The following is a 20,409-nucleotide window of genomic DNA, read 5'->3' as shown; positions in this document are numbered from 1 at the left end:
TTTTATGGTCATTCCCATGCATCTTCATGTCCCATCTGCAGTTCTCTTGATGGAAGTGTGTGTGGCTATCGTATCAATTAGGTCAGATATGGAGATGATTGCTGGGAATTACAATGGGGGTGGTATCCATCGATTCTGTTTTTCATATGATAAACAGTGTGCTTAATATGAAAAGCATCTGTACATCAAGGAAGAGAGAAGAAACTGCAAGGTATAGGGCCAGCTGCTTGTTTTCCTCTTTGATGGATCCCTAATTAACTGACTTTTCTTAACTGATTGCCAAGGGCATATGCAATGCCTCTTCCTGAAAGACATAAAACAGAGAAGGGAGATGATATGGAGAAGGAGCACACTCCCTCTTTCAAGGACAGGTTTGAGCCTGAAGTTAAAACAATGAAAGGCTGAACTAATTGTTCAGCCTAAAGAAGAGAAAATTGATGAGGCTCATGGCAGTCCATAGATTTTTCAAAGAGAAAGCAATCATCTGTTTCCCGTGTTCACAGTAGGTAAGAAAGGTAGCAATGGGCTTCATTTATACAAAGGGAATCTAGGGTAAGATAGCTGAAAAACAGTGAGGAGAGTTCACCACTGGCACAGAACATCTCAGGAGCTTACAGATTCCTCCTCATCAGAGGTGAGGAGGCATGTTAGACAAGTATGTCAGAAATTACATAGGGAATGTTAATCCCACACTTAGACAGGGAGACTGGTTCACTGACTTCTAGGCTGTTTTTTCTAAATTTCTGGTTCTAGGGCTTTTAGAAGGTGCAATCCTGTGCTAGGAGCAAGCCATGGGAGCAGGACAAAGAAAGATGGCTAGAAACAGTACAGACTGATGAGTCTTTAGACTTTCCCTTTCTGATGGGATGGAATTAATCTCATCCAAAAAGTTTTTTCAACAACTTTAGAGAAATACAGTGTAGATAAGAACAACTAAATCAGACATACAGATCCTTTACAAAAGCATCCAGACATTTCTGGAGCAAAATTCATATGAACTGTTCTAAACAACCACCTTCAACTAAGCCAAACATCTATGTTGTCAATAGGTCTAAGTTTTATTTACTGGGAAAGAAACCTACTGGGACTGGCTCAGTTGCCGGTACCTACTTTCTTGATACATAGTGTTAGCTAAAATGAATCCCAGTACAGGTGACTGGTTTTCCAATCCCAGAAACTTTATCTCTTGCTCACCTCTAGTATCAGGAGCTCTGAACCCAGATCACAGAACGAGGGTGTTCTTACTCCCTGATAAGTAATTCCCCAAAACCCAGAGCCCTGATTGTTTAAGTGTGTATTCTCTCTACTTCTCTTTCCCACCTACATGTGGGAAATGTTGCTTTTCTTTACTCCTTAAGCTGCAACACATTAACTGTTATTTTCATAATATGGTTGAAACTGGGAAAATGCTGGAGGTATGTAGTGACAGAGACCAGCAGTGTTGCTTCAAGCTGCTTTTCAGGGAAGCAGAGACAGGCTTTCCAAGCCTTGCACAGTTGGACAGCACTTACTAATAATGTCCTTAGATTAACTATGAAGAACACACAGACACACAGTGTGATCGCACAAACTTCATTTGCCAAGCAAAACAAGCTAAAAGCTCAGTTGTTTTGTAATTCCCTCTCCAAATCTTGTTCCTACCTCAGAGAAGGCTGACTAGATCCATACCAGTTGGTACCTCAGCTATTAACAGCAAGCACCCTAACTGAGTTTTCTGATACAAATCTTCACCAAAAACACAGAGTTATGTTGATGTACACTTCACAAAGGAAGAAGAGACATAGTCTGGAGTCTGATTTTCTGCTCTTTCTGTGCTCCTGTAGTCAAAACAGTCAACGTTCACTAAATCTTTACCTAGTAGAAAAGAAAACAGCACAACAAATTGCTGAAGTTGTATTTTCAACCTAGATTTTAAGCTTTTTTTTTTCAGCTCAGCATAATATGGTTTTAAGCACCAGTGTTCCAGAGAAAGATAGCGCTTACTCAAAGAGATGGTGATATGTCAGACAAATAAAGACTAGGCAGAGACAGGCTATGTCTCTACTTTGACAGGAGACCTCCAAAAAAGAGCTAGGTACTTCAAAAATGGATTTAGACAAATCTGTTGTCTGCACTTCTCCCTGAGTCAGCTCTGGAAAAACTGCTGCAGGACTCACTGTAAGGAGACACTGGGCAGCCGCCAGTGTCATCTTTCAGATAAGAGACACAAATTAATCCAGACTATGCAGTCAACTACCTGTCTCTCCTCTCATTAAAGGCAAGGATGGCCGTGCTGGCCACATCGCCACCTGGGAAACTCCCCTGCTGCCCAAATATGTCCCCCTTACCTTTCTAGTTCCTGTCCTAAAGATGGCTAAAGTTACTTTTCCACGGTTAGTGCATTTTACCTTAGAGGCAAGTACAGCAACTTCATTATTGCAAACAGCAAATTTGGTGTGCTATTTGATTTTTATTTCCATATTATAAGGTCCTCTAAAGGAAGACAGAATGTGTGCTTGCTTCTGCCTGTGCCTGATAGAAAACATCATTCCCTTGCCATTAGCAAAGATACCTCCTTTTTCAGAATCACCCTTCAGCTCACAACGTAAGGTCTGTGCACGCTGGCTTCTGCTCCTATACAAGCTAATGGCGCATTTGTCTGGATCCAGGTAAACCAAGAATCCTTACAGTTCCACTGTCAGGGAAATACAATTGCACCATCTTTCATTTTGAATGTATATTTGCATCAAAAACAATGATGAAGTGATAGAGTTAAACAAGCACGCACATGATGACTATGAAGCAGTTACTACTGTAACAAATTCTTTTCTGACTGATTTTTCAGTCACCTGTTCTTTGAGACCTTTGAGATTTTGAAAAAAGATGAGAGGAGTTGATAACAATAGATTACAAACATACCCTAGACTGAAAGAGAGTGCAGGGGGAATAAAACCTTTGCTGGGTCTTGCTCTACACAAAAACAAACTCAAGATAAGGGGTAACTTACTTTCTTTCAAATGCACAAAGTTTAGAGGTTTTTTTCTTACTACTGTGGTTCCTAAGTTAGAAATAGTCCTTGTAACAATAAAGGTATTTGCAAATCAAACATGTATTTTCCTTAGAGGGTTACGTACATTGATTACATTATTGTATTAGTCATTCTCTGAGAAAACAGAGAACTCCCTGAATTTTCTCAGATGACTTTGTCTGCATTTGCTGATTATATTTAACTTCCATCCAGAACTGTACCTATCCTCCTTTACCATACTGCCTGTGAAGTGTTACCTAAATGTCAGTTGTAAAAACTGTGAGGTTGAAAGATTATGATAAAAAGGTAGAATAAATTCAAAGACAAAATAAAGACAAAATGCTAATAAAGACCTTGCAAAACAGGAATTCCACCAAACACATTACTATTTCCTATTGTATATGAAATTCAGGCTGCAGTAAAGTTTTACGCTGCCTAGGCAGATACATTTCCCTTAGCAGCTTTATTGTTGCTTTCAGTAACCTCTTATTTTCAGTATTCAGACTTTAAAGAACGAAAATATTTATCTTCTTCCTGAAATCAATTTAGGTGATACAGTTTTGGCTTAATTAACACGGTAAGGAAACCTGCCCTCTATTTTGGATGTAAACATTTTAAGAATACTACTTCTTACCACTTTCATCCAGCAAGAAATCATCCTGGTAACGGAATTTTTCTGGTCCACATGCAATAAAAATGTCATCATCGCCGAAGAAATCCTGAAGGCACATCACCTGCAAGCAAAAAGGAAAGGAAGGCATTGTATGAAATACCTCATCATCAGAATTGTAAGAACAATAAATCCTTCTTTGTCTCCATCTGCATGAAAACTCTTCACTTTTAATGGAATCAACAGGGCTTCATCTCCAGATAAATTTCAAAGCTGTGCTCTGACCATCTGTTACAAGTGAGAAACACTTTTATGGACGCTGCAGGAAGAGAGAGATAAGACAAAAAGCCATAACTGTCACATTTATTACATGATGCATCAATGGGGTATGAGGTAAATGCTTTTTGTTTACGCACAAGGTACCATTCAGCAGTTAGTGGATAATTAATTTGCTTCTGAGCCTACATTTCTGTCCTTTGGCTGCCATGAAATGAGGTTACAGCTTTATATGTGGAATTAGACGTAACTATTTCGGCAAAATCTCCCATACAGGGAATGAAACTCATACGGGTGAACTGAGTCTCCATCGCACACCCTTCATCTTCACCAGTGGAGTCAACGTGAAGTCTCTTCAAAGGGACCAATCTGAACAATCAGGTGAGCTGGGAATGATTCTTCTAGTACTGAGTAAAAGAACAACCCCTTGCTAGTCCCAAATATCAGGATTACGTTGGTGTAGTTTTATGTCTATATGTGAGATTTCCTTACAACAGCTTTTAGTTCACAAGGCACTACTTAACAGTTTAATGTTTCCAGTGACATGACTATTTTTACAAACAGTCTTAAGGAAAAATCAGTAGCTTTCCAAAAACCTGACTTCAGACTTTCTGATCCAGTTTTGACAGGTTTTAAAAACAAATTAGGTATCAGAATACCTTTAAAAAAACCAAAGAAACTTGGTAAACAATACTATAAGCTCTGTTCCTGCTTCACATTTACAAGATTTTACAAGGCTATGTTTGCTTGGTTTTTTATATAATATTTTGCAAATAAATAATGCACTAATGTTTGAACAGGATAATTTCTCAAATAGAGTTTCAAGTCAACAGCATGCAGACAGGAAAGTAGCACCTGAAGAATTTCTGAATATTGACAAAACAGTTGAGAACCACCCAGCTGAGCCAGACCACCCCCCTCAAAAAAGTGGGGGAAAGGAGGGGGGAAGTCACCATTTAAACCCTACAAAAACACAAGTGAAATCATTTGCTAATGAGATTAGACAGACTTTGCCAGACTTTGGCATAAAAGCAAGCACCCCGCCAACCTGCAGTGATTGATGTCTAGGGGTTATAAAATTACAGAATGGTAGGGGTTGGAAGGGACCTCTGGAGATCATCTTGTCCAACCCCCCTGCTTGAGCAGGCACACCCAGAGCAGGGGGCACAGGAACGCATCCAGGCAGGTTTTGAATGTCTCCAATTCATATATTGGTTCTTGGAAACATGCCTGAAGGCTTTAGCATCTACAACAGTTATGAGCCTCTATGCTAGAAAAATCATAAGGAAGAAAAACAGTGGTACATGTCGTGACTTGCAGAGTAAGATTTGTCATTAAAACTATTTTAAAGGAAGATCAGTACAGCTGAAAATCAAGAAACTCAAAGAGAATATGAACTAGATGAAATAAATACCCCCACCCCCCCCCACCCCACCCCCCAAAAAAAAATAAAGGTACTCCCAAAATTACTCTTTACTTAAATAATGCACATAATTTTAAATTCAGGTCCACCACAACCCTACTCCTTTCAACGTTGTCATCTTAATACCACACAGTATCTGAACACCGACATCAAAAATATAAGTATTTGGTGGAGCTTTTCACCATGCTCCTATTCAGTTTATGTTCTGTTAGTGTATCAGCCTCAGTAACCTTTATATAAACTAGTTTTCTTTTCTTTTTTTGTCCACAAAACATATCCTGCCTATCTTCCCATTCCATACTCCCACCAAGCTTCAAATATCTCTTCCCTTCAGACAAGTTCCTCTGAAATTGCCACCTCTCCCAAGTGTGCCACACTTTCGGGGATTGATAACCTTTATATTTGTTTTATACTAAGTAGAGCATTAGAACTGAACCAATAATAACGAACAGTAGGCATGAAGTTGAGCTATTTTGACAACAAGCAAAAATGAAAATTAAATTTGTGTTTGAAACAAAAAACTGTATGGATTTAATAAAACTCAAAAATGCTTGGCTCTGGCCAGTTAAGAGGGTCTCACTGAAGCCTAAACAAGACATTAAAATGTAGGCAGCAACACCTAACCAGGCTCAACTATGCTAAAATTTAAAGCATCTCAGGTTCAATCAGCGCAATTTATAGAAATAAAATAGGATTAGCACAATAGGATAATAATTTGTCCTTAGACACCCTTGTTTTTGATTAAACTTTTCACTTACAATTTAAAGTGTTCTTATGCTTGCCTCTTTTCTCCATGCTCTCAGTTTCCAACCCTGAATATAAAACTATATAAACTACATAAACTTCTTACAGTTTTTCTTGCCTCCTGGGATTTTATTAATTTGGGAATTATAATTCTAGCTCCTAGAAAGCTCATAGCAAGAGCATAAATTCTCTCCAAACCCATCCCCCTCCAGAATAACTTCTCTTCAGGCTTCCAGTATCTTTTTATGTTATTTATTGGAAGCCTTGACATGTCCTTCACTGCTGGCTTTCTCCTCTGCAGCATTTTCCACTATTTCTGTCTTGGCACCCCGAGCTTCTTCAGAGAGAAATCTGCAAGCACTTTCTATTCACACCCAGCCATCAGCTAAGCAACAGGACCTGCTTTTTATTACCCATTTTCACTTCTGGAGAACACAGTTCCTCAAAAGTTATGGTTTAGAAGATCAAGGATTTGTATCACCTGTACTGGACTGTGCCAGTGCTTAAGAGGCCAGTGTGCTCTGTTGCACATGATCAGCTTCAAAATTAGGTGATTTTAAAAACAGTGAATTACAAAAGCCTCCCTGAACATTTTTGTTGTTTTCCCATCATAAAATCCATCTTCTTATTTTCCACAAGTAAGTGTTTATCTTCAGTATTCCACCACGATGCTTGTCACAGTGGGGAAGACAAAGTCTATGCAGGAGCAGCCAAACATACGCCTTAAGTGAAGAGAAACTGAAAAAAAAAATGTTTTCTACTGCATACCTGGTACTAAATATACTGTGATACTTGTAAACAAAAAACTTTCTGGCAAAGAGGTGATATTAAATTAATGGTGTGTCTCTTACACTCTGTAGGGGAATGAATAAATAAGAGTAACATTACCTGAGGCCAGGGAGTCTCAGGCATTGCAGTCCTTTCCATCAGAAAGATGACAAGCAGCAGTAAAGAAAATCGATCACTAGTACAGGCTTTGGGCAATATGCAAGTCACATAAAAAAGACTAGATGACCTGTACATACCCAATGCAAACCAGAGGAGAGGCGGAAGAATTCCAAAGTCATGCCTAAACTCACCTGAGCAAGTTGTACAGGCTGAAGCCTGGATCCCCCCCAAATCCTTATCCTAGTAAACAACTTAAGAATCCCACATGTGCCTCCGGTGGGAGTCACAGGTGTCTGCCTAGGAAGAACTCCAAATTACTTCGTATCTCAGATGTTGGTGTGACGCTTTCACTAGAAGCCCAGAGAGGACACGGGGACCCAGCCAGGCCAGCCCCAGCCACAGCGGAGCATGAGGCAGAGCAGCAAAGCTGCCCCAGAAGGACAACAGGGAGCAGAGCAGCAAACTTGGCTTCCAGCCCATAATCAGGACTGGCTTTCCACTGTAGCACAGACACTATGGGCATGTTAAAAATTATCTTCACTTTTCCTTCTTTTTTTAAACAGGCGAGTACCTGGAACCAATGAGAAATTGCCAAACTACTGTGGAGCCTTTTGTTTTCCTGAACTGGTGCAAAACATTTAACCTCTTTGAAGTTGGTAGCTTTGTTATGGAGACCCCCTTTCTTATATCTGCAAAAGATGCGAGAAATTATGCTTTACATTTTGGAGCGCAGACGACTTGAGAGTAAAACAGCAGCTTGTAAAGCCATTACCTGGTTTTATTCTCTCACCACAGGTGAGAAAGAACAGTCAGCGGTGGTGTGGAGGAGGTGCGGAGGGAGGGAGAGAGGGAAGGGGAATGAAGGGAAAAGAGAGGCAGAGGGGAAGAGAGGGAGAGGGAGAAGAGGGAGGGAAGAAAGGAGGGATGAAGGGAGGGATTGAATCAATCCTTTCTCTGAAAGCATGAAATGAAAGCTACAGATGAAATAAACTTTTATAATTGCTGTGTTCTGGCTGTAGTGGGGTCAGGGACCTTTTTGAATTCATGTTTTAAATAAAAGCACACACAAAAAAGCCCAGAACAAAATTCTTTGCATATGTCGGTCGCAGCAAATCAAATACTCTCCCATTGTTCTAAAGTTGACCACATATCAAGTTAATAGCGACTCTGAAATTTTTAAATAAAAAAGAATCAGAAACTCAGTTTTTCCTCTCCATTCAGGAACAGCTCACAGCACCAGCACAGTACATCACCACCACCAGGATTACTCCCACGTATTTTTTACAATTTTCATAATGCTGGGTTCTTGAACAGAAAAGGAGGAAGGAGGTTTCTGTGTGTTTGTCTTCTTTTAATAATAACAACTTAATTAGACTCAGAGCTGGAAGCTATTTTGGGTGAGCAATGAGAAAACCTCAAGCTGGGGTGCCCTCAGGCACCACGGCAGTTGGAGAGCTGCAAAGAAGAGTGAGGACAAAGAAATGAGGTGGTAAAACAAAAAAGATGCAGAAGAAGAACTCAAATGATAAGTGGGTATAGGAGATTTTTGAAAAGAAAAAGGGAAATGAACGATGGCAAATGGAAAACATGAGGTTTAAAGGAAGGAGGAGACACAGGCTGCAAGGCCGGAGCACACACCGAGGGAAGTTCTGAAGCTATTTTAAAGTAGCCTTTCTGAACCTGAAACAATCTCATGCTGAGTTTGATTATCATGGTTACCATTTCCCTGATGATAAAAAGACATTAAAAAACAACCTTTATCCTTGGAAAAACCTCAGTGTTTAAATGACTCATGATTTTAGGACTCTGACTCATTAATTTTGTGTCAAGTTTTATGAGTTTTATTACAGGGCTGTTTTACATTTTCCTACTACTTTTGGTTCACTCACCTTCAATGTTTAATTCTTTTTAGTTCTTTGTATGTCAAAGGAGCTCACTATGCCTCTGTTCTACTATTTTTCTCTTTTTTTTTTCTCTGACTGATTTTTCCAATAAAACAAAGCTCTTCCTTATTTTAAGATTATTGATGTCTTACCTCTATTTTTCCTCCTCAGCCAATCTATATTTTCTGCTAACCACCACCTCTGCAGTACTTATTTTACCTATTGCCCCACTCTGCCTATTGCTTCATGGAAGAACATCTTGGATTAGACCTTGAACTGATTTCACTGCCACCTATAACTGGCAGTCAGTAAGAAGACTCATAACAGCTATGGATTTTCCTGAGAGCTTATAAATCCACACAAGTTGTTTGTAAGGGTATTAACATAGTCTAACTTCATAATCCTAGCAGAATTACAGGAACAGAAGAGACCTTCTACATTACTATATTTATCTCCCAGCCAGTATAGGGCTGCTTCCAATCCTTTGTTCAGCTTTGTAATATATTCCTTACTTTGTAGAGCTTCCCTTAGCAGAAAGACCAGTAAAATAACCGTTGCTCATTCAGGATGATTTCATGGCTTCAGGGAAGTTAGAAGTTAATCATTCCATACTGGTGTAACTGCTCTTTATGTCATTGCTGTGAAATGACAAATCCAAACATATCAATAGGCTTTCAGAAAGGGGAAAGAAAAATACATATTGTTTCTAAATAAATTTGTTACCAAGCTCTTTTTTTTTTTTTTTGGCAGAACCTCAGCCGGCCCCATGTTGTGCTGACTATGGGAAAATAGCAAGAAATATTCTTTCTGAGGGAAAGGAACTAGACCTCAACAGGAATTCACAGAGCATCACATTTGAGTATTTCCTTCAGGTCTAAGGCAAGACTATTTCCCTTCCTGTTGGCTCAGGCTCTGAGACTTTTTTCATGCCCTTTCACATCTATTTGTCATTACACACATGCCACTTCTTGAGATCCAGTCACCTACAAAAGTATAATTTATCATCAGCTTATATGTACTTCCCCTCTCAGCTTCTGATCCAAGTTCTCTCCTCAGGTGGTGGCTTAGCTGAAGGCACTGGGAGGTATCTGCTACACATTTCCAAAGCTGAATGGCACTGAATTCATTCTTTTCTGTTGTAGTGAAATCTCCATGGTGACAACTTCATTATCAAGCTGTGAGAGCTTTTCAGTGAAGAAGAACATTTTATCATGAGATTCTCATTACAAGACTGCCCTCTGTAAATGAAGAGGAGATGTTACCATAGAGGTTGAAGCTGGCTGAAGCTACTTGGCAATGCTGTCTTTACCAACAGGCTTGTGAGCACATTGCAGATTAATTCCTCTGAAACAGTATGTTTGTCCCCCCAAACTAGATAGAACACAAGACACCACCATAGTTTGAAACATAGGAACTCTCGTACTAAAACTCAGCAGAAATAGCTTGCTATCGTGCTGCCACACAAGAGTGGATGGAAAGGAAGCTAGCACCCTCAAGCCCAGTGGAGCTGTGTTTTGCCCCACACATACCTTCCCTCTCAGCTGCCTGTTGATCAGCACTGGCTCAGCACTGACTGCTCTTCATTTTGTTTCCTCTGTCACCAATACAGAAGTTGATCTATTCATTTAATTGTTGAAGCTGTAGTATCACTCTACTGCTACAATTTGTGTATTCATCAACATACATTCTGTGCTATACACAACTTGGCCTCTATGACCTTTACCCAGCTAAGACTTGGCAAATAACTAACTAGGAATGATGTATCTGTTTTCCTCAGTTAAAATACCTATTTCTGTCTTGGTCACTAAGGGCTTTTCATAAGGACAAGGAAACCTTTCCACGCTATGTTTTATATTCTAATCTTAATATTCTCCATTTTGTTTTTCTGTGTTGCACTAAGTGATAGCACACTTAAAAGAAAATTTTAAAAAAATTAAGATCCCAGGTTTTGCAATTGTGCCATCACCACCTTCTTGAGGAACATATTTCATTTGTTACAAATCTTTTTAAAAACTTCCAAATTAATCCTCTAAAATTCAAATAAAGAGAACAGAAACTTGGCAGTTCTAATATATTGAAACTACTATACCATGGCCTGAAACATCAGGTGAGACCTGAGCAATTTCTTTGTTAGATTAAAACTAATTTAGTAAACAAGCTTCTTTGTTACAATATTTGAGGAAATCAAGGGGTATTTCCCAACAGGGAACCCATGGGCTTATGCATGAATGCAATGCTGAGAAGCACTAATATTCAGTTTTGTGAAGGGTTTGTGGGAAGCACTAACATAGCCAGTTCAAACTCCTCCTGTCAAAAATTGCTTCATGGCAGACAGGAAGAGAGCAGTGAGAACGTGGCTCCTATCCACACCCAGAAATGACTCCTCCTTGAATGTTGCCTTACTTTGACAGCTGCACCAATGCACAGTTGCGCAGACTAGCTAGCGTACATCAAGATAACACACTTTCACATAGGAAAGAGGAAAAATGCAGAGGCAGCATCATCAAGCCTATAGTAGGCATCTGCTCCTTTCACCTACTTTTGCATCTCCTGCATCAAATAGAAACTTGCTGCTCTCCAGTTTTCTAACCAGCTCATTGCTTCTTTCGTCACCTCACTCCACTATTCAAACCCCACAATGTACTAAAATTTCATTTCCCTCTGCACCTCTTACTTCTGAAAGTCTCTGGCGCTGACACCTGTTCTTGCAGCCACCTCTAACTTAAAACACTACTGTTGCTCTCTCACTTCAGTTCTCTCTTCTAAACTCGCTCTCTACATCACACACCACAACAATATATCTTGCCCAAGGCAATTCCCATTTCCTCTTCTACCAGACTCCATTTTCTCCCCTACATATGAATTCTTTGTGCACTCTTCCCATTCCCTCTGTACCCTGGCTACAAAACTCTAGCAACACAATGTAATTCTACTACCACATCCTCCTCTTCAGCACCCTCTAAAGAGCACCATAGGTATTAAGTTATGGCTCTTTACAATCTCTCCATCACTCCACTACAGACAGTATTTGCAAATTCAACAGCAGCCTCTTTCTGAAATGATTTTTCCTCATCTCATTTTAAATCCAATTTATTAGAGCCACAAAATTTCTGTGGAAATCTCACTTCTGGTTTTCATGGTACTGTACTTAGTTATTCACCTGCTTGCAAAGACTGCAATCAATGCATTTCTTTGCAGATTCAAACCACTCTTTCTCTTCTGGAGTGGCTTAGTCTTTGGCTCCATCCTCTTATTCTGTATTATATGTTTATTACTGTGTTCAAAAAACACGTAGATGTGGCACTTCAGGACATGGATTATGAGGCATGGTGGTATTGGGTTGATGGTTGGACTTGATGATCTTAGAAGCCTTTTCCAACCTTCATGATTCTATGATTCTTCTGTTAATGTCCTTCACTACAGAACTAAAGAATGGTAGGGGTTGCAAGGGACCTCTGGAGACCATCTCATCCAACCCCCCTCCTTGAGCAGGTACACCTAGAGCGCACAGGAACCACGTCCAGGCGGGTTTTGAATATTGCCAGAGGAGGAGACTCCACAACCTCTCTGGGCAGCCTGTTCCACTGCTCTGGCACCCTCACAGGAAAGCAGCTTTTCATCATATTCAGCTGGAATTTCCTGTGTTCCAACTTGTGCCCATTGACCCTTGTCCTGTCATTGGGCACCACTGAAAAGAGTCCAGCCCCCACCCTCTTGACACCCACTCTTTAGATATTTATAAGCTTCCCCCCATGTCTTCTATTCTCCAGGCTGAACAAACCCAGGTGTCTCAGCCTTTCCTTATAAGGGAGATGCTCCAGTCCCCTGTTCATAGCTCTCCACTAGACTCTCTCCAGTAGTTCCCTGTTTTTCTTGAACTGGGGGCCCAAAACTGGTCACAGTACTCCAAACGTGGCCTCACTACTGCAGAGTAGAAGGGGAGGATAACCTCTCTCGATCTGCTGGCCACACTTCTTTTAATGCAGCCCAGGATACCGTTGGCCTTCTTGGCCTCAAGGGCGCATTGTTGGCTCGTGGTCAGCTTGCTGTCCACCAGCACTCTCAGGCCTTTCTCAGCACAGCCGCTTTCCAGCAGTTCAACCCCCAGCCTGTACTGGTGCATGGGGTTGTTCCTCCCCAGGGGCAGGACCTTGCACTTGCTCTTGTTGAATTTAATGAGGTTCCCTGGGCCCAGCTCTCCAGCCTGTCCAGGTCTCATTGGATGGCAGCACAGCCTTCTGGTGTATCAGCCACTCCTCCCAGCTTGGTATCATCAGCAAACTTGCTAAGGTCACACTTTGTTGCTTTGTCCAGGTCATTGATTAATATATTGAACAGGACTGGACCCAGCATAGACCACTGAGGAACACCGCTAGTTACAGGCCTCCAATCAGACTCTGCCCCATTGATCACAACCCTCTGAGTTCTGTTGCTGAGCCAGTTCTCTGTCCACCTCACTGTCCTCTCATCTAACCCACGGTTCCTTAGATTGTTTGTGTGGATATTATAGGAGACAGTGTCAAAAGCCTTGCTGAAGTTGAGGTAAACAACATCCACAGCTCTCCTTTCATCTATCCAGCCAGTCATGGCATCACAGAAGGCTATCAGGTTGGTCAAGCATTATCTCCCCTTGGTGAATCCATGTTGACTATTTCCGATAACCTTCTTTTCTTCTACATGCCTGGAGATGACCTCCAGGACGAACTGTTCCATCACCTTTCCAGGGATAGAGGTGAGGCTGACTGGCCTATAAGTCCCTGGGTCCTCCTTCTTGCCCTTTCTGAAGACTGGAGTGATACTGGCTACCCTCCAGTCCTCAGACACCTCACCTCTCCACGACCTTTCAGAGATGACGGAGAGTGGCGAGAGTGGCTTAGCAACAGCATCCACCAGCTCCCTCTGCACCCATGGGTGCATCCCATCAGGGCCCATGGATTTGTGAGGATTCAATTTGCCTAGGTGATCTCTGACCCACTCCTCCTCAACCAAGGGGAGGTCTTCCTTTCCCCAGATTTTCTCTCTCCTCTGGGGGCTGGGATGCCTAAGGGCCAGACAGCAAAGAAGGCACGCAATAACTCTGCCTTCTCTGCATCCTGCATCACCAGGGTACCCACCTCATTCAGCAGTAGGCCCACAGTTTCCCCAGTCTTTCTTTTATTACTTATGTATTTTAAGAAGCCCTTCTTGTTATCCTTGCCAGATTTAGTTCCAAGTGGGCCTTGGCCTTCCCCATTGCATCTCTGCATACCGTGACAGTGTTCCTACATTCCTCCCAAGTGGTCAGTGCCTTTTTCCACATACTGTAAACCTCCCTCTTCTATCTGAGTTTTTCTAGAAACTCTTTGCTCATCTATGCAGGTCTCCTGGCTCCTTTGCTTGTCTTCTTCCACACAGGGACGCACCTCTCTTGAGCCTGGAGAAAGTGGTACTTGAATATTGACCAGCTCTCTTGGACTGTCCTATCTTCTAGAGCCCTAACCCATAGGATTCCTCCAAGCAGGTCATTGAAGAGGCCAAAGTTAGCTCTCCTGAAGTCCAGGGTGGTAAACCTACTTGTTGCCCTGCTTCTACCACACAGGATCCTGAACTCCATGCTCCTACAGTCACTGCAGCCAAGGCTACCCCCAACCCTCACATCCTCAACCAGACCTTCTTTGGTTATTAGTGTAAGGTCCAGCAGCACATCTAGCCTTGCTGGCTCCTCCACCACCTGTATCGAAAAGTTATCCTTGATGCTCTGCAGGAACCTTCTGGATTGTGCATGCCTTGCCATTTTGTTTTTCCAGCAAATATCAGGGTGGTTGAAGTCCCCCATGAGGACTAGGGCCTGAGATTGCGAGGCTACTTCCAGCTGTCTGTACAAGGTTTCGTCAACTTCCTCTTCCTGATCAGGTGCCCTGTAGCAAACACCCACAACAATGTCACCCATATTTGTCTGCCCCTTAATTTTTCCCATAAGCTCTTGATTTGTCTTTCCTCCACCCCTAGGCAGAGCTCGATACATTCCAGTTGCTCCCTCACATGAAGATCAACTCCCCCACCTGGTATTGCTGGCCTGTCTTTCCTAAAAAGCCTGTAGACATCCATGACAGCATTCCAGCCATGAGAGTTATCCCACCATGTCTCTGTACTTGCAGTGAGATCGTGGCCCTGCAAACGCACACAGTTCTCTAGTTCCTCCTGTTTATTTCCCATGCTCTGTGCATGATGGCATTATCATTGCCACTTTGGACCCCACCCCCCTAGTCCTTGAGTTTAAAGCCCGCCTCACCAAGTTGGCCAGCCTGCTGCCAAAGATTCCCTTGCCCCTTCTAGACAGGTGGAGTCCATCCCTCCCTAACAGGCTATGGTTCCTTGGGAAAGTCCCATTGTCACAAAAGCCAAACCCTTGTGACTCACCAGCCACATAGCGAAGAGTTGATTTGCATTATTTGTCTGGTTTCGGCTGCCCATTTTTCTCCAACTGCTAAGATAGAGAAGATGACTTGAGCACCAATATTTTTCACTTGTTCCCCCAGGGCTTTATATCCTTGATTCTGCCCAGGCTCTGGCTTATAGCCTCATTTGTGCCCACATGAAAGAGCAACATCATTACAGTCACCACAAAACTCTACACCTTCTATATTTCTGCTTCAGAGCCTACTTATATAAGCTGTGAAACTCTACTGGCTTCCCAAGTCCATAATCTTAGTGTGTTCCTCTTTTTCTTTACATCCTAAATTTAGGATACTACTTTGCCCCTTAACTCCCTATAAAAAAGGAGCCTCAAATACTTTGCTAGTACTATTGAAACCTTAACTCAATACACCTCTTTAACTATCCAGCCACTGCCTTGTAGCATTCCAGTCCATCCAAAGAAACTAAAAGTAGTTCAGAGGAGTATTTCAGGGCTTGCAGTTATCAGATGTGAGGTGAATAAATGCCTTTACTGGCTTCACCCAACCCTCTAATGTTTGAAGACCAATGAAACATGAGCTTTTGCCCTTTTGCCTAAAACTGGAGTGCACTGCAGGTTCATGCTATCTACAGAAAAACACAACTCTCAGTAGTGTGTCTTCAGAGCCTCTTATTTCTCCTATACCTGTTTTGAGAGTGACTGTCACACACAACCTAGATCAGGGAAACCTGGATCTGTACAGTTTACATAGCAAGCCATAATTTTTCATCATGTTTTATCCATTTTATCATTATATTTGATGTTTATTTGATTGTCAATATAGATTCAACAGAGGTCTTAAGTTATCCACAAACTGATTCATCTTTCTGGGCACTGCACTTTCCTGAGTTATTGACAGATGCCATTATTTAGTCAGAATCCAAGGTTTGTGTGCTGCAGAGATTTTGCTATCAAAATAGGATTACATGAGATGAGCTGATGAAGGAGAGCATCACATGACACTGGTACTTCTTTACATGTGATACTTCTTTATACGGATACTCAAGGTCCTAAAACACACTTAACTCCAAAGCAATATCCCAGGACTAAAAATAGTTTAAAAATTCTGAATAGTAAGTTTTAACTCTGCTTCTTTTGGGGCTTCAAAATTCTTATTGTTTGGCATTTTCTACAAAATGAGAATTTGCATTTCCAGGCAGGTATATCCTATGTTTTGGCTGGAAGTAACTTGTGGCATTGGCTACTGCTTAAACTACTGTAAAGTTTCTAGCAAATCACAAACAGTAACAAACAAGCAATGACTTGCGTACAGGAGGTCGCAAAATGCTTTGGTCCAACTCCCTCATAGAGTCAACAGAAAGAGAGGCATTTGCTCCATGTTCTGAATCAGACCTGAATCCTGTGGTCCAACAGGCGACCCATAGCATTTTCTTGGCAGACAAGAGGCTGCTAGAGCATAAAGCAAGACAAAAGCAGCTGTATGTCCTCTACTGTCTGCTACAGGGTGACACAGAAAGCGGGATCAGGCATTATTATTGCCTCTTGTGTTGGTATTGAGAAAGGATAGATGGATGGTCTCTTCCCCCAGCAGCTCTGCTCAGTAACACCTATTGGAAGCAGCAGCTGGCCAGGTATCTGTACATTGCAGTACAAGTCAGAACTACTCCCACATCCAGGGAAAGCCAACACCACAGGTGTTATCCCAAAAATAATTGTATTATTAGTCACAATATTATTTATCATTGTATTTAAATTAGTATTTTAATTAAATTAAAATATTTTAAATTAATAATACAAAAGACAAAGTTGAATTACTGGATAGATTATTCAGGCAAGTAAGCAGAAAGGCATACTTATGAGCAGTTCAAAGACTGCGGCAATTTCTAAGCAATGTATTTGGCAAAGAAACAGGCAAGCAAACCTTCAAGTTTAGAAGTCCAGCTGGATTAAGAAGCGGGATGTCCATCTGTCACAGGCACATCCCCAAGCATTCTTTTTCCCTGTCAAATACACAGTGCATATTCCTACACCACAATTAAAAGGCAGACAACTTTGCAGCCCCAGAACCCAGACAATCTTGCTCATAAAAGTCAAACACATATGTCAGCTAAACTTTTCTCCTAGATAACTAACCACTTCGCCACAACAACTACAGTTGCCTTTTGCATTGAAAGAAACTGAATCCTGCTAGTCACCGTAAATCCTGTTAATCCCAAGACAATTGCACAACAGGTCAGCATGCTTGTGATGGACAATTCAAACAGCAGAACAAAGCTTATAAAGGGAGAGAGAGGGGAAAAAACTCCTCACACATTTAAAATAAATTATTGTTAAACAGAGGATGGTTTTTCAGCACAATCAAACATTGAGAGAGCAGCTGATTTAATAGCAGAAGATATAATTAGCGGGCCAATGGAAAAACAGCTGAGACTTTGATGGCAGAGTTCAACTACAGCTGGATTAATTTTTTTTCTCTGTCATATTCATGTATTTTCCTGTTTCAGCTGCAATACAATACTACCGTTTAGTGGTCAGACACACAAAGTGCGGACTCCAGCAGCCCTCCTGTATTTTTGTCCAAACAGATGGCAACTGTTTTAGGAGTAAACAGTGTGCTCACATAATCTTAAGACCCCATTTGTGATCGCAAAGCAAAATAAAATTTCTTTTAATTTGGGTGCTTGAATAAAGCCTTGTCAGAGGTACTACAATAGTTTCAAAGACTAGGTAACTAAAATTGGAACATATTACAAGTTATTACCAGGAAAAACATGATGCTATCCTTCACAATTCTGTGGACTTCTTTTGAAAAGTATCTGAATTTCAGAATGCGTATGTACAAGGGAAACGATTTATGCATCTACACAAGCTGTCCTTTGCTGAAAAAGATAATTGCAGTACCGTGTCCTTGTGAGTTATTTACTTCATGATTATTACTAAATTCTACTATTAAATACTCAGGGACAGAAAAAATAAGCACAGGATATGCCGCCCTTGAGTGAGGAGTGCTAAGGAAGCCTGTTCTCCCACTTACGCTAGTATGGCTAATATCCTCTGTGTCAAGGTGGCATTTACTTTTACTTATTTGCCATTCAAATCATTGTACTCCTGCAGCTGGACTTGAACACAAGCTGCTGGTATCAGAGCAGTCTCTTAAACTATCTTAAACACTCATCAGTGCGTTCTTCAAAAAGCAGTGACACTTGAGAGCTCATTGGCTGAAGAAAGCCTTTGTATGACAAAACCTCTTATGAATGAAAAGCCTACAATTTGAAGGCCATGTAATAGAAAACCCGAGTGGCTTTTCGATCATCAAACATGTTACAAGTGAAAATGTTTGGTTTTGTCTTTTTTTCATTGGTTGGGATAATATTACTTTTTAGCTACTCTGCCGGATATATTCAAAAATTAAAATCCACAGCTTTGTTATGTTTGCAATCAACAGTAGAGCACTGGACTAGATTCTGATGTCGGTGTGTAAAGTTTCTAAAATAAGCAAGAACAAACAATCATGAATTCCCATTGTTTGCATTTCATGACAAATTTTATCTGATGATTTAATCCTATCCTTTTAGTTGCTTAGAGCAGGTAAATGAGGGGGCAGAGACCAGCTAGGTGAAATGAATTAATTAAAAAGAAAAATGCAGTCAGGTGCCAGTTTCTGGGAATTATAATTACAGGTATGGAGATAATAAGGAAATGCCTTTTTAAAGCACAGATAAAAATATTTTTCAGGGTAAGCTTCTAGTGCTAGACAAAATTAAACATTGTATTCAGTCATGCTCACTGTGTTTAATAAATGCATTATATTAGCCCATTTCCTCAAAAGGCAATTAATGGGTCTGCTAATTCTGAAGTAGTTTTAATGCATTTCCCCTCAAATCTTGCAAACTTGGATTTTATTCATAAATTTAAAAAATAAGGCACATGATCATTTTTTCTCAAAATCTGCCTTTTTCCAAATGCTTGCAAACCAGTAAAGCCTTGGGATTGCAATTTCTCTTTGAATTCAATAGTTTTTCAACCAAAGGCACTCCCATCAATTTACCTGAAAGTGTGCAATACCGTTATTTCCATTTTCAATTAAGAGACCTATCAAACACATGCTATAAGGCAAGTATAAGTCCTTGAATTAACTCTTAGAGCAGAAGCGCTTGATTCATTTTTCACCACAGTCCACTAAGTATTTTTCTAGATGTCTGCTTATTTTTGCAAAGTTTTGCTCAGCAGGAAGGTATAAGCTAGGTTCTGCTCTGCTTGGCTGGCCAGGTGCTGCTCTCTATCTTCCCACCTGGGAATTGTGGCAGCAAGCTGCAATCGCTTTTTGAGACACTGGGAGATCACATGGTCTTGCCTTGGAGCGTGTGGGAGACACCACTTACAGGGAATTGGTCTGAATAAAATTTACTAGTTGTCTGGATCCAAATCCAGATGGAAATCTTCTATTTGTAATCTTGCTTTAGATACTGCAAATATCTCTGTAACAGAAATTGTATTATATACATCACTGGCTGATAGGCGAAAAGGTCAAAGTTATAGTCTACACACCATTATGAAAGCATCCAGGTTAGAGACTACCACGTCATCAGGTCCACCTGGTGGCATTCAAAGGGGCAGTTTCTGAAAGCTCCCCCAGAAACAAATATTTCCTTTCATTTGGACTGGTCTTTAGATTCAGAGCAGTCTGCTTCACAGTACATCTTTGTCAAATGTGGGAATATTTCTGGCTTTCTTGTTCTTGTGAGAGAGAGTGCGTGCACTGCAGAAGCAGGCAGAAACATGGAATTTGTAAGAGTTGGTTATATCTGAACTGAACCTATCACACCTCATGCTTGCAGCAGAACCAGATTTCAACCAGTGATTCAAGTAGCAGATGGGCTGTGCAATAACATATAGCTACCCAAATACATTTACATATGGGAGATTTATTTTTTGTTCTTTAAAAGCATTTTCATTCCAAATCCAAGTGCTACAAATGCAGGTATCACCTTAACGTTTGTAACGCAACGGTTTCATGTTAGCTTACTGACTAATGGTGGACTCTGATGATAATGCTGTAAACTGCATTTCTTTCAGGCATTACCATTAATAAAAAGCATGCAGGACAGCACTCCATTGTATACTGGCTGCAACGTAATTGAGATGTATGATGCCTTTTGGTTAGATACACATGCTAAGTTA

The 20,409-nt window shown here is 40.9% G+C and overlaps 1 protein-coding gene across 3 annotated transcripts in view; it reads right to left on the bottom strand.

Moving 5' to 3' along the window:
• Positions 1-20,409, bottom strand: part of DCLK1 (doublecortin like kinase 1) — a 256,342-nt gene that overhangs the window by 121,931 nt on the left and 114,002 nt on the right. For all 3 annotated transcript variants that reach the window (XM_064441013.1, XM_064441011.1, XM_064441012.1), the window contains exon 4: positions 3,642-3,741. In XM_064441013.1, the coding sequence (XP_064297083.1) occupies positions 3,642-3,741 (100 nt within the window). The remainder of the gene's footprint in view (positions 1-3,641; positions 3,742-20,409) is intronic.

The sequence above is a fragment of the Phalacrocorax carbo genome, chromosome 1, assembly GCF_963921805.1.
Source record: "Phalacrocorax carbo chromosome 1, bPhaCar2.1, whole genome shotgun sequence".
Lineage (NCBI taxonomy): Eukaryota > Metazoa > Chordata > Aves > Suliformes > Phalacrocoracidae > Phalacrocorax > Phalacrocorax carbo.
The sequence above is the reverse complement of the archived record's forward strand: the minus strand, read 5'-3'. Positions and strand labels throughout refer to the sequence as shown.